The sequence below is a fragment of the Camelina sativa genome, chromosome 6 (assembly GCF_030686135.1).
Source record: "Camelina sativa cultivar CO46 ecotype springtype chromosome 6, ASM3068613v1".
NCBI lineage: Eukaryota > Viridiplantae > Streptophyta > Magnoliopsida > Brassicales > Brassicaceae > Camelina > Camelina sativa.
The window spans coordinates 13,250,781-13,265,000 of NC_141885.1; the positions used below are offsets into that span (position 1 = coordinate 13,250,781).

Below are 14,220 nucleotides of genomic sequence, written 5' to 3' on the forward strand. Positions count from 1 at the left end.
GGGTCCGACAGTTATAGGAGTGAGTGACTGTTATCCGTCGATTGGATGGGCCTTACGGATTGATCCCATTCCCATGTCAAAATATGAACATTTAATGTCAACTTACATCATATATATGATTTAATAAAGAAAAAAAAGTAAGAAAAAAGAAAAAACAAGAAAAGGAAACTGACGAATAAATTATATATATATATATATAAAGTATAAGTATAATGAAATTTAAATTAAATACAAAAGAAAAAATATAACGTTGTAGACGAAAATAATAATACCCAACTTCATTAACGACCATAACATTGTATTTTGCACAATTTTGGATTTTAGATCCAAAGTCCAAACCTTGATATGCATGCATGTTGTAGTCAAAACCCACAAGAACAAGAGTGCTGCCACCCACAGAAACAATGTCTTTTTTCACACGGTCTAATAAATACCATCGTTAGGTACGGTTACTACCTATTCAATATTGACCTATTTTCTATTTAGCCAAAATAATTTGTAACTCAATATGGATATACTATAAGGTAATCGGTACAATACATGAATAAGTTCATGCGTGAGTTTATTTATTAAAGTAAAATGTTGTATGATGGTAAATCTATATATATAAAATCTGTACTGACAACATATTTTTCGTTGATACCATGTGGCAATGATTCTTAACAAAAAGCAACGTAGTGATGATATAGAGAGTTTATTTCCACTAATATTCCAAAATGTGTTTCCAACGTCATCATATACAGAGTTTATTTCCATTAATACTCGGTTGTCATAAATTTTAGATAATATAATATTTTATTACTATAATATTTTGAGTAAATTTTTTATACTCAATGTATCTTCGTTGCACATTATAAAAAAAACGTAATTACAAAAAATATCATTGTCATGTCAGACGTCATGTCAAAAATCGCTGACGTGTATTAAATAACTCAGTCGTAAAGCGTTGAAGCAGTAATAACGGCTGAATTATGGTATGTTACGGCTGATTTATGAAAAATGACTGAGTTATAAGCGGACGGCTGACTTACGAGCATAACTCAGCTTGTTGTTACGGCTAACTTAATGAAATCTGTCTGAGTTATGAGAAAATGGCTGAGTTACGAGTATAATTACGGCTGAATTTTTATCCGATGGTGAGTTGACAAAAATTTGGCTGAGTTAATACTTTGACACGGCTGAATTACCGATCTCCAGCTGGCTGAGTTATGAAAAACGACTGACTTATGAGAGGTGTTTATGGCTGATTTATGGTTAAGTATTATAACTCGGCCGTCATGAGCTGACATATCGGATAACTCGGCCATTTTACGACTGACTTAGAACGGCTGACTTAGTAGCAAAAGATTAATTACTAGAATATCTTTCAGTTACGGCTGACTTATGAAAAGATACGGCTGAGTTACAGATTTTCAGTTGAGTTATGACATTAAGCGGCTGAATTTGACAGTTATTTATTGTTTTTGAATAACTGTAATAGTATTCATGTTGCAAGTGAGTTATAATTTTGTTTGATAGCTGATTTAATTAGGCTGATTTATATGTTCATTTGGTGGCTGACTTGCTACTTCGGACGCATCATCCATGTCATCATTCCATGTCATCATCTTCTCCGAAAACACGAAACGTCTTTTTCCGACTCTTGTTCTTCAACTGGTTCAAAAGTGAAGGATGTACATGTTCTTTACCTTCTTCTTCACCTTGTTCTTCCCCTTGTTTTTCTCCTTGTTCTTCACTTCTTAATTATACTCATTCTTATTTATTTTCCTAATTCTTCTTTATTTTCTTTCATGGATCCCGTTCCGGTAATTGTTGTTTCCGGTAATTGGGTAAAGAAAAACAAATATGTATTTAACACCGAGGATAGAGGGTGTAGAGTTGTGCAGATAGATGCGGAAACAACGCACAACAAGCTTGTGAAGTAATATAAAACAGTTTATTTCTTGTTATAAATCAGTCGCGAAACATTATAACTCGGCTATCATATAAATCTACGAGACCTTTTGTTTTTTCTCAAGTATTATAACTCAGCCGTGAAGTAATATAAATCAGCCATTTACTTTCAGTTTATTCTTGTTATAAGTCAGCCACCATGCATTATAACTCAGCCGTCATATGAACTCTACGAGATCTTTCGTTTTCCCTTGAGTAATATAACTCAGCCACCAAGTAATAAAATTCAACCGTTTATTTTCAATTTATTTTTTTTAATTCAGCCACGAAGCATTATAACTTAGTCGTCAAATGACGTAGTTTGCTGATGTGTATTTTTAAAAAATATTTTTGAAATTAAAAATAAAAAATTAACCTAGAGTGATAATTGTAATTACACCTAGATACTAAATAAATAAATAATTTTTAGAAAATATATAATATTCTTACTTTTCTATAATATCTCAGTAATTAGTTTTTAAAAAAAATCAACAAACTTTTGTGGAGATATGCCCTATGAAAGAAAGTTCAAAATTCGTAAAACATATGAATTATTATAAATTTATTTATAAAGAATATTTAATTTAAGCTGTTAACTACTATTGAAAATAAATGTTTGCAAAATATAATATATTATGATCATAAATAAATAATTAATAACAGAATTTTCAATGCTATACAATTTGGCCAAAACGTCTTAATTGGCTAGAATTATGCAGATAGCCAAATATTTATTAAAAGTTTTTATTTTATGAAGTGAGATAATCGAACCTATCGTTAAATAAACTGTCGGTTCGAACCAGAATATATGAAATAATAATAATAATAATAATAAAGAAGAAGAATGAGAACGTATATATAATAGAGTACAATGAACAAATGCGCATTTCATATAAGAAAATATGACACCTTTTTGCGGCCTATATAAAAATTACATTATCTTTTGTTATAATACATCGGTTTCTCTTTTTATTTTATTTTTTGTTTTAATTAGGATAAAGCCGAAGATGTAACATGTTTGGTCAATTTCCTATCGGGGGTCACATGCATGGGATAAGAAACTAGATCAATCCAATGTAGCTTCATAGGTTTTTCTAGGATCTAATAATAGTTTATCAGTTATTTTCAATCTTTAAATAGTTTAAAAGAGTCTGGATGTGAATTAATAATACACACAATTTCAGAAAATGGATCTCAAAATCGTTAACAGATTTCAACAATTAGGAAATCTGTATAAGCTAAGGTCAAATAAACTACAAAGTCAAAAATAGTCAAACTTTCATATTTCTTTGTTGAAATATAATCAAAGAAACATGGATTAAAGAATAGAAAATTAAAAATACAAACATAAATAGATTGAACTAGATTATTGATTTGTTGAAATTTCTTTGATCTAGTGGTCGATCGAAGACCAAACTTAACGGTTGAAAATTTATACTATGTATCAATTAGATCCAAAATTAAAAATCATCAGCTAGCTAATTGTGAGCATATATAGTACAAATCGTTTATTATATATTTTGTGGTACATGCATGTAAAAAAATAATTGATTGTTGTATAGTCGTCTCTGGAATTCACTCGTTGTGAAAACTGCATGAACTAAATTTGCTACTTAAGAATGTTAAGTTTATTATTTATAAGATGATATATAGACCACACAAAAAAATGATTGATTTACACCATATTTTATCTATAATATCAAACAATAATTGAGAAAATCTAAACATTTGACTTGATTATTTTTTTTAAAAACAAAGAAAATTCATTCATTCAAGTTAGAAACTGACAGTTTTCCAAAATAGAAAACCAATCGGGAGTAATAGAGCTTACATAAAATAAGATAGTACCTTGTGATTGTGTCTTTTTAGCAATGTAGTCATCACATGAATCATTACAGCGTGAAATAAAAAACAGTAAAAATGGAGAAAAAATATTTCAGTATGACTTGAATTAATTTTCTTTGATTTGAAAAATGCATAAGTAGATTATGAAAATATTGTGAAATTTATGGTAATAGTTTACCTATTATATAAAATCTCAAAAAAACTTTAAGCATATATATATTAATGAGGAACTTGTAACTTGCTAGTTTGGCACATATTTTTGGAAACTATAATCGTTTGGAACATACTTTTCGATCCACAACACAACTGAATTTTTCTCTTAATCTTAAAGGGAAATATTTTTGATGAGTTTGTGATGAAAGTAAGGTAGGATAGTACATCGACCATTAAGGCGAGAACTAAGTTAACTCACATCACTTGATACACGGCTATGCAAAAGGTTTAGCTTTCAGTTGGGATGTGAGTTAGGATGATATTTTTCAAAAGAATAACACGGCTATGATCATGTCCAACAGGACTAGAATGAGTTGTTAGAGTCTCACATCGGAAGAAAACTAAATCTTTGGTCAATATATACAGTGTGGGGCAAACCTACTCTCTTGAGCTAGCTTTTGGGAGTGAGTTAGACCCATTACTAATATGGTATCAAAGTAAATTCAATTTCTCATTTCTTCTTCCGCATAACAAACTTTTTTTTTTCAAACGCCATTGATGGCGATCCTGAGCTTTGATTATGTTCTTATCTTCGATTCAAGCTCTCTTATCTTCGATTAAGCTACATTTTATCTTCTTCTTTGCTTCTAACCGATCTTTCAAAGCTCCGATTTCAATTTTCTTGTTCTTTTTCATATCCAATGTGTGCATCAAATCTTCAAAATTCTCATCTTTTGTTGTGAATCTTGTTACGATTGTGTTAGTTCTATGCTCTTCTTTGATTACCCAAGTCTTATTAGGTTTAATCTTGTTTCTTTTGTTTGATTGAGCTTGGGTTTTTGTCTTCTATAGCACAATCTTGTCTCAAATCTGAATCATGGTTACTCCGACTGAGAATCTGTTCTTCTTGCATAGCTCGGATAATGCAGGGATGAGCATCGTATCTGATCGTCTCACGTCTGGAGCTGATTTCTATTCTTGGCGAAGGTCAGTTCGAGTAGCTCTTAATGTTAGGAATGAACTTGGATTCATTGATGGAACGATCAAGAAACCTCCTGATGATCACCATGATTTTGGTTCTTGGTCACGTTGCAATGACATTGTATCCACATGGATCATTCATTCGGTTGATAAGAAAATTGGAGCAAGCTTGTTGTTCATATCTACAGCAGAGGGTATTTGGAAGAATTTGATGTCGTGTTTTAAGCAAGATGATGCTCCAAGGGTTTTTGAGATAGAACAGAAGTTGAATTATATTCAGCAAGGGTCATTGGATGTTACTTCTTACTATACTCTTTTAGTGAACTTATGGGAGGAGTATAAAAACTATGTTGAGTTACGAGTCTGCACTTGTGGTAAATATGAGTGTAATGCAACCGCTTTATGGGAGAAGCTACAGGAACGAAGTCGAGTAACTGAATTCTTGATGGGGCTTAATGAGTCGTATGAGTCTACTCGCAGGCATATTCTGATGTTGAAGCCTATTCCAAGCATTGAGGAAGCTTTTAATATGGTCACCTCTGATGAGAGGCAGAAGACTATCAAACCGAAGCCTGATAGCATGATTTTTCAAACTTCAGCTCCTCCTCAAGACAATGTTCCTTATCCAGGTCCCTATGACAATGTTGCCTATGCTGCTATTGAGAACAGTTATCGTCCTAGAGGATCTAGGCCTCTGTGCACTCATTGTGGTCAGACTGGACATGTAGTACAGAAATGCTTTAAATTGCATGGTTATCCACCAGGTTATATACCAGGATTCGCTAATTATTCGGCAAGTTAGTGTTCCTCTGCACCGATAACTCAGTCTCGAGGACATGCATCTAACCTTCCTTGTCCTCAGACACATGCGGTTGCTAATGTGATCACATAGTAGACTCCCTCTTATCCATAGTCTACTCGTGCTATTAACCTTGATGTTAGTACTCTAACTGGTGATCAGATACAAACCCTTCTCCAACAGCTGAATGCTCAGGTTAAAACTTGAGAGAGTCCAGTTTCATCTTCTCAAGTCTCGTCTATTATAGAACATGGTGCTATGGCTATTCAATCTATATCTGGTAGTCCTTTATCCTTTCCCTCTTCGTTTTCTTCTTCATCTTTACGTTTTGAAAATAACCGGCTCACATTTCAACATCAATGTTTATCCTCTTTGTCCAAACACATTCCTCATGGTAGTTGGATCATAGATAATGGAGCAAGTAGTCATGTTTGCTTTGACTTGACCTTTTTTACTGAAATAGTTACAGTCTCTGGCGTCACAGTGTCATTACCGAATGAGGTTAAGATGGATATAACACATTGTGGCACTATTCAATTGACAAAAACTCTCATTTTGCATAATGTTCTGCATGTTCCAACATTCAAATTTAATCTCATCTCCATTAATAGTCTCTTACAACATAATCATGGCTCTGCTCATTTCTTTCTTGATTCAGGTTATCTTTAGGAGTCTATTCAGGGCTTGATGATTGGTAAAGGCTTCTTGTTGCATAATCTTTACATCCTACAGCTTGATTCATCGTCTGCACTCATCTCTCCGCCATCATCATTTGCATCTAGTCATATTTCTGGATCCTTGGAAGTAGATGGACATCTTTGGCATCAACGCCTTGGACATCCATTCCCTGACAAGGTAAAGCTTCTCACTGGTACTTTACCTTTATCTAGTCTTAGGAATGATACTCCTTGTGATGTCTGTCCTCTAGCTAAGCAAAAAACGGTTACCTTTTACATCTAATAATTATTTGCCTTCTTTTCCTTTTGACTTAGTTCATCTAGATATTTGGGGACCTTTTTCTGTTGAATCTATAGAAGGTTTTAGATATTTCCTTATAATAGTTGATGATTGTACTACAGCTACTTGGGTTTACCTATTAAGAAATAAAAATGATGTTATTATCATTTTTCAAACTTTTAATGTTCTTACTCAATATAATGCGAAAATTAAAAAAGACTAGGACTGATAATGCTACCGAACTTGCTTTCACTGATCTAGTTAAGTCACATGGAATGATTCACCAATTCTCTTGTTCTTATACACCTCAACAGAACTCTGTTGTTGAATGGAAACATCAGCATCTTTTTAATGTTGCTCGAGCTCTCTTTTTCAGTCTATTGTCCCTCTAGCATATTGGACAGAGTGTCTCCTTAATGTTGTGTTTCTTATTAATAGGACACCTTCTCCTTTATTGTTGAATCGTACTCCTTATGAACTTCTTAACAACAAGAAACCAGATTATACTTTTTTACGATCTTTTGGTTGTCTCTGTTACGTTTCCACTATCCCTAAAGATCGTCATAAGTTTAGTTCTCGAGCTGATAGATGTGTCTTTTTAGGATATTATTTTGGTTATAAGGGTTACAAAGTGCCTCACCTAGATAGTAATCTGATTTCCATTTTTCGAAATGTTATCTTTCATGAAAATGTTTTTCCTTTTGTCGATACTCAAAATGGTCCTAGTCCTACTGATCTTTTTGACATGTCTATATTGCCATTAGATGTTCCTCACAATATAGACTATTTTCATACTCATGTCCTCATACATCTAGTGCATCTCATGCATCCATATCTGATGCATCTCTCATATCTACAAATGCAAATCCTACTAGTGACTCTTCTGTTGATGAGATTTTATCCGCCAAGACGACCATTGTTTCACCATCAAATGTCAGGCCAAGGTGATCATGTAGAGCACCAGGTTATCTTTCTGATTATCACTGTTCTCTCAATCAAATTTCTTCTTCATCATTGTCTTCTCCTCATTCTCTTACCACTAAAAAGCTTACAACTCCTTATTCCTTGTCATCTTATCTCACTTACTCTAATATCAAACCACCCTATAAATCTTATATTCTATTTGTTTCTCTCGAAACAGAACCTAAAAATTTTCAACAAGCTATAGCATCTCTGAAGTGGACGCAGGCTATGAATGTGGAATTGAGCAACATGGAGCGTACCAAGACTTTCAATGTTGTTTCACTACCACTAGGTAAGAATGTGGTGGAGTGTAAATGGGTTTACACAATAAAATATCATGCGAACGGCTCTGTAGAACGATATAAAGCTCGTCTGGTTACTAAAGGCTTCACACAACAAGAGGGTGTTGATTATTTTGATACTTTCTCACCTTTGTCTAGACTCGCTAGTGTGAAGTTAGTCTTAGACCTGGCAGCTTAGAAGGGTTGGATCCATGCCCAAATGGATGTTACAAGTGCCTTTTTGCACAGTGAACTTGATGAGGAGATATATCTGAGTCTTCCTAAGGGATACATACCATCTTCTGGCACCTTACCACCAAATGCAGTCTACAAGCTCAACAAGTATATCTACAACTTGAAGTAGGCCTCTCGACAATGGTATCGTTGCTTCTCAAAAGCTCTACAGAATGATGGTTTTACCCAATCATATGCCGACAATACCTTATTTGTCAAAGAAAAATGTCCTGGACAACTAGCTTCCAAAGAGTTGACGGAGCTGTGCGGGAGCGTGATTTGATCCATGAAAGGAGCTATGGCCAAGAGCTGAACAAACTATGATGAGTATCCAGTGTGGAGAGAACTTGTCTCCAAATCTCAGAAACAAAGCAACATAAAAGGAAAAGACGATCTCTAGACTCCTCTTTGCTTGAGCAGACACAGTGATCAGTGGATATGTCTAGACCACAGGAAGCTAATCTCTCTCTTGTCGGTAACCTGTTTAGGTGTACTAGCCACATATTAAATGTGTGCTTTGGAATAGCTCCTTTAAACCAAACCGATGTCGAGCATTCTTTTTCCTCTTGTCTAGGCCTGCGTATCTCCCAAATGTTAGACGAAGAGTAAACCTGGCTAGAGACCCCTTCGATGGCCCAATAATACTTGTCTTGAACGTGGCTTGAGGTTGGAAGCTGAATGGAGGTAAGGTGCACATGAAGCGACAGAGCTGCGTTTGATCTTGGGGCAGGAAGAATCCAACCTTGGTCATCACAAGTGTCTCCGACAGTAGCATTTAATGGCAGGCGCAAAACTCGAGGCCCTCCAGTGCCTAGAAGCTTAATAAGTGGTTTGAGAGGAGACCAATGATCAAACCAGAAGCTAGTTTTCTAACCGTTACCCACCTTAGATCTTATGAATTGTTCTGCCAAAGGTCTCAACTTCAGTAGTGAATTCTACGTCCAAGAGTGTTTTGGTGCTTCTTTCACTGTCCAAAAAGTATCATTCCTCATATAATGGAACTTGTGCCAGGCTGCCCATAAAGAGCCATTTTCTGAGAATAGCAACCAAATAAATCTCAAGCATAACACCTTATTCCAATCAGCAAAGCTCTGAAGCCCTAAGCCTCCTTCAGCCTTAGGCAAACACACTACGGACCATGCCACTTTTTCTCCTTTTTTATTTTCAATGTTATCTGACCAGAGGAAACGACTACAGAGGGATTCAATCCGTTTTATGCAGCCTTTGGGAAGCATGAATGTAGAGATCCAAAAGTTGGCCGTATCGGATATGACAGATTTTAGAAGCTGCAATCTTCCTACAAATGATAAAGCCTTTACAGCCCAAGATCAGAAACTGCTCACAAGCTTGTCCAAGAAGGGCTCATATTCTGAAATCCGCAACTATTTATGCATTAGTAAGAGTCCCAAGTATCTGATGGCGAGAGAGCCCACAGGAAAACCATAGCTGGTGATAGCAGAGGACTCTGTGTTATTCAGGCCTGCGAAGAACAACTGAGTTTTATCTCTATTCATACATAAGCCTGACCAGCTAGCAAAATCAGCTACCACCATCAAAAAAGATCATAATGTCTGCGAACATCATGTGAGATAAAAATAAATATAATATATATAAAAAACGCACGATCGAAAACCTCAAATTCGAAATAAGCCTTTTGTTTTTTGGGTTGTAGAATAAAAAATGCAGAATGTAACCTCGTCTATAAGCATTCCTAATGCCTAACTATTTAATCGCTCTCATGAGTTGCGTATTTAGGCGCATTAAGTTGGTTGAGTAGAAAATGAACTTGCTATGCATTCTAACTTCACTCATAATTGGTGGCACGACTTAAGTCAGAAATTAACTTCTTGAGCATGACTCACACGGTAATACAAACCGCAACCACGAGAATCTCTCGGCCTCTTCTGTTAATTGACCGGGAATGCAAATGCGGATAGCATGAAGCTGATAATAATTAGGCCCTTTATGGTGATATCGATTACATGGGTGCACGTGACATTAGTATTGCAAGAACTATCATCGTAAATATATTCGTTTTATTAAAAGAAAACACAATATTTATGAAAAATTAAAATATATCATACATTTATAGATAATCCCTTTTTAATTATGAATTTAATATTAAGTTCATAATATATTGTTAGAATAATAATCGTAAATAACACATCAACATAGACTACTATGTGTTGGCTGTTATAGTTTTTACTAATATATATATATATATATATATATATATAAAGAATGAAAACTTTTATATCTCTGTAAATCAAAGTTGAAAAGTCTATATTATATTTGTAAATTAAAAATACTGACTAGCTCAAGGTCCTATACTGTGTACATATGTGTAAAACACGATAGAACCGGCGTTTAAAACACGCAATGGTAGACGTCATGGTGAAGCCTCTCTTCCACCGGCGCAGCTAATTAGACGGCTTGACCAGGAGGTAAGAAATCGAATCTACTCAATCCAACTTTAGCGAGATGGAAAGTTTAATGGCTGTATGGTGGAGTCGTTCGCATCAAGATAACAGTTGCGGAGCTAAGTTCCTCAATTCCATTAAATTCTGTTTTTGTAACATGAACCGTATTTAACGAACGATGCAGTTGTTGTAGAACCCTAATTTTCGAAAAAATTTTACATTTTATTTAAAAAGAAAAAACACATTAGAACCTAATACATATTTTATTATCTTAACATTTGAAGTTGGTTATGGTATAGATATTGGACTTGTTGGTAACTTGGTATTGGACTTGTTGGTAACAAAATCAGGAGGCTTAGGTGCATAAATCATGCCGAGATAAGGGCTACTTACCGTACGGACATTAATAATTAACAATAATATTGTTCACTATTAATAGTAAAATAAAAGAACAAAAATCATCAATAATCTGATATCAGATAATGAATTGGGATGCATATTACTCCATTTCAGGATAATGAATATTATTTTTGTAGGGAATATGTTATTTAAATTATTCGTACTACCTATATCAATACCGATTGCCACAACAACTTTGTGGTTAAGGTTAACCAGCTACTAATAACCACATTAAGGCCAGTGGATGCTCTTTTGATGAATAAGCCACGAAAGCAACTATTATGTAACATATCGTACTAGAATAAGAATGATGATCATGAATTTAGTTCCACGTAGAATGCTATATTTGTTTCCGGAAGTTTGGTAAGTTTCCAGAAATATACATTTTCGACATTTTTGAAAGGATCAATGGATCATCACCACCTCTCGTGCTCCTCCACCTCCAATCCCCCGTTCTCCTTCATTTTTGATGAGAATTCAACCCGACTGATCTTGTTTTCCTTATTATCTTGACTCTAAGTAAATCATTATTCTCGGGTCATATAGAAAAGAAGAGAGTAAGTTAAGGAAAGGAAAGGGATGGTCAACTTGGTTAAACATCTAAACTGGTTGTCAAACCTGTAAATTGTTAATTGGACATCATACGTCCTAATTAACAATTAGGTGGTACTAATTTAGTAAATTGTAGACCAAGGAAGTGTTTCAAACCCCTTTTGGTTTAGTGAGAACCAATTCTAGTTCATTATTGTAGTTTACAACTTTACATAGTTCTCCTGAAAATTATTCTGTCTATGTTGGACGACAAAGACAATATTTGGTCTACGGTACGGTCCTTAACTACTGGACAATCAAATATTGTTCTATTTTTTTTTTTAATCAACTAAAGATTTTTTTAGTCAAGTTTCCTAGAGTTAATCTAAATTGAATCTTAATTTTTTTAATTTGTTTTTTTAAGGGTAAATTGTCACTTATTCTTTTATTAGCTCAAACAGTATTAATTCCTTAAATTATACTGTAACTATAAATTACTCATTAGTCATTTTCTAGTTCTACTTTTAAAAATGAGTTAATTATAGTAATAACAATACTTAGATTCACACCTAGAGATGAACCTTTTCATTCATCCTCTTCTAAAATAAAGAAATAAAATCTGTATAGCCGTAAGTATTTTTTTTGTAGTAAACTACTCTAAAACTTTTGAACATACTTTCCTAAATAACAAAATCCAATAACAGTAAACAATACTTAAATTCATATATGTCAAGTACCATGATTATAAATAAGGTTCCCTTAAAAAAATTCGGTTGCTTCTATCATTTTCAGCAAATAACTTTCGCCGATAAAAAATCTGAGTGGGGGGAAATATCGGAATCTAATAAGCTTAATTAGAAATGTGCTTACCGACAAAATCTGAGTGGGGGAAATATTGGAATCTAATAAGCTTAATTAAGTCATGTCACTTCAACAATTGTGAAGAACATTCTATCCTCTTCGGTATCGTAATCATTTATGGTAATTCATAAGAACAAATATTAATCTTTTCAATACAAAACACAAATGGTATGTTTTACTGGAACTAAAAACATATAAACAACTATATCTGGTTGCGGGAGAAATGAACCAACTAAATCTGGTTGTTATAATTATCGACAAGATAGCGTTGAGATGTGTCGGTAGGAGCAAGAAGACTTTTGATATTGTCAGTTGAGTGGTCATGATCTCAGATACTTAATTTAAACCTAGTTGCTTATCATTAAGGTCAGATGATGAAAGTTTTGCATGGAAAGATGTCAATATATAGGATAAATTCGTTTTCGAGGTGCACACTTGTAGTTTATATATAACGTTGAAATTGTAAAAATTGGTATCAAGTCCTTTAACTTTAACTTTGGTATCTACAATGGTTCGCTCACGAGCTGTGGTTGGTGATGGTTATGAGTGACGGCCAGAGAAAGTGGTGGCTAGGGGTGGAGGTGGAGGTCGAGGTGGCGGTTGATAGGAGAGGTTTATTTTTATAACTATATAAAATACAGAGAATATTATAATTTTTTTATGGTTTGTATGGTTATGAAGTGAATTAAAAAAAAAAATTGGTTAGTTCAGCCAAATTTCCTATTTATAATCCATGTATTAACAAATTAACGAAGAGTATGTACCACACTGAGTAGAAGATGTTTATTTGGAAAGAAATTTGGTAAATAACGATAAAATCACGCTAACCATCTACTCATTTAAGATGATAAACATCTTCATCGTTTTTGAAACTTTCAAGTCAAGTAAAAGACACATATTTAAAATCTGAAATTGATAAATTAACAAAGAACAAATCATATACAAAAGTTGGAAATTTAGAAGCTTGGTCAAAAGCAGAGCAAAAGACATAAAAACTGTCAAAAACAAAGCCTTATAGTCATTGTTTTAGTAATCTTCTTAGATAATGCAAACCAAAAAGAAGCCATTTAAAATGGTTTTTTTGTACTTTAACAATAAAAAATACATTTCAAAATGGCAAGATTATCTTATACTTAAATATATGTATATTTTAAATAATTTTATATGAAAAAAATAAAATAATTTTGAAGTAAATAAAATGAAAAAGGCAGATAAAACAAGCCATTAAACTAAACTAAAATAATGTCAAAATAAAACAGTATAATTGATCCCGTTTAATATGATTTGAAAAGATAAATTACAAAATAATAGTGTACATCAGTGTTGCCAAAAAAAATAGTGTACATCAGTGACTATTTGAATTTAATGAAATTAAAACGATAGATCTAAAAGAATTTGTTATTCACTAATCATCCAAATATCCCTAAATTATAACATATTTTCTTACAGAAAAAATAATTATGATATATATTTTTGACAAATATATAATTTAAGAGCATATAGGCTTAGGTTAATATAATATAAGTTCAATCTAGTTCTGATATTTGAAAATTATCAGTTTTCTTTATAACTTGATTTTGAAAAATGTACAGTTGGAATGATTTCTGGAAAAGCTTACAATCATGAGAAAGATAAACATAACATGAACACATATTAGTTCTTCTTCATCTTAATGTGACATCAATATAATAATTGTAAACAAAAATTACTTTCGACATTCGACAATTCAACAATAATTTTTTTTGTATAAATTTTAAAAATGCACAAAAACAAAACTTTTTCTCTAGAGTAAGTTCAAAATTACAATCGAAACGAACAATAATATGATAAATCAAATCTTTATTTTCTTCTTTTTTAGCCACCA

General features: G+C 33.2%; 2 protein-coding genes across 2 annotated transcripts; one reads left to right on the forward strand and one right to left on the reverse strand.

Moving 5' to 3' along the window:
- Positions 1-4,807: 4,807 nt before the first annotated feature.
- On the forward strand, positions 4,808-8,275 carry LOC147942521 (uncharacterized). The gene is made up of 8 exons (XM_087456097.1): positions 4,808-5,708; positions 5,873-5,905; positions 6,174-6,283; positions 6,380-6,652; positions 6,886-7,049; positions 7,106-7,234; positions 7,432-7,611; positions 8,161-8,275. The coding sequence occupies exons 1-8, from the start codon at positions 4,808-4,810 to the stop codon at positions 8,273-8,275; spliced, it is 1,905 nt and encodes a 634-aa protein (XP_087312223.1).
- A 166-nt stretch (positions 8,276-8,441) lies between these two features.
- Positions 8,442-9,698, reverse strand: LOC147942522 (uncharacterized). Its single transcript, XM_087456098.1, has 3 exons — positions 9,587-9,698; positions 9,216-9,442; positions 8,442-9,014 (listed from the first exon to the last, which is right to left on the reverse strand). Exons 1-3 carry the CDS (start codon positions 9,696-9,698, stop codon positions 8,442-8,444), a joined length of 912 nt encoding a protein of 303 aa, XP_087312224.1.
- Between the last annotated feature and the right edge of the window lie 4,522 nt (positions 9,699-14,220).

Coding starts and splice junctions, on each gene's coding strand:
- LOC147942521 (XM_087456097.1), top strand. CDS start 4,808: ATGGTTACTCCGACTGAGAATCTGTTCTTCTTGCATAGCTCGGATAAT. Junction 7,050..7,105: donor GCTCTCTTTTTCAGTCTATT/GTCCCTCTAGCA, acceptor TCTTATTAATAG/GACACCTTCTCCTTTATTGT. Junction 7,235..7,431: donor ATCCCTAAAGATCGTCATAA/GTTTAGTTCTCG, acceptor TATTGCCATTAG/ATGTTCCTCACAATATAGAC.
- LOC147942522 (XM_087456098.1), bottom strand. CDS start 9,698: ATGGTGGTAGCTGATTTTGCTAGCTGGTCAGGCTTATGTATGAATAGA. Junction 9,443..9,586: donor CTCTGCTATCACCAGCTATG/GTTTTCCTGTGG, acceptor TATCATTTGTAG/GAAGATTGCAGCTTCTAAAA. Junction 9,015..9,215: donor GCTTTGCTGATTGGAATAAG/GTGTTATGCTTG, acceptor GGTAACGGTTAG/AAAACTAGCTTCTGGTTTGA.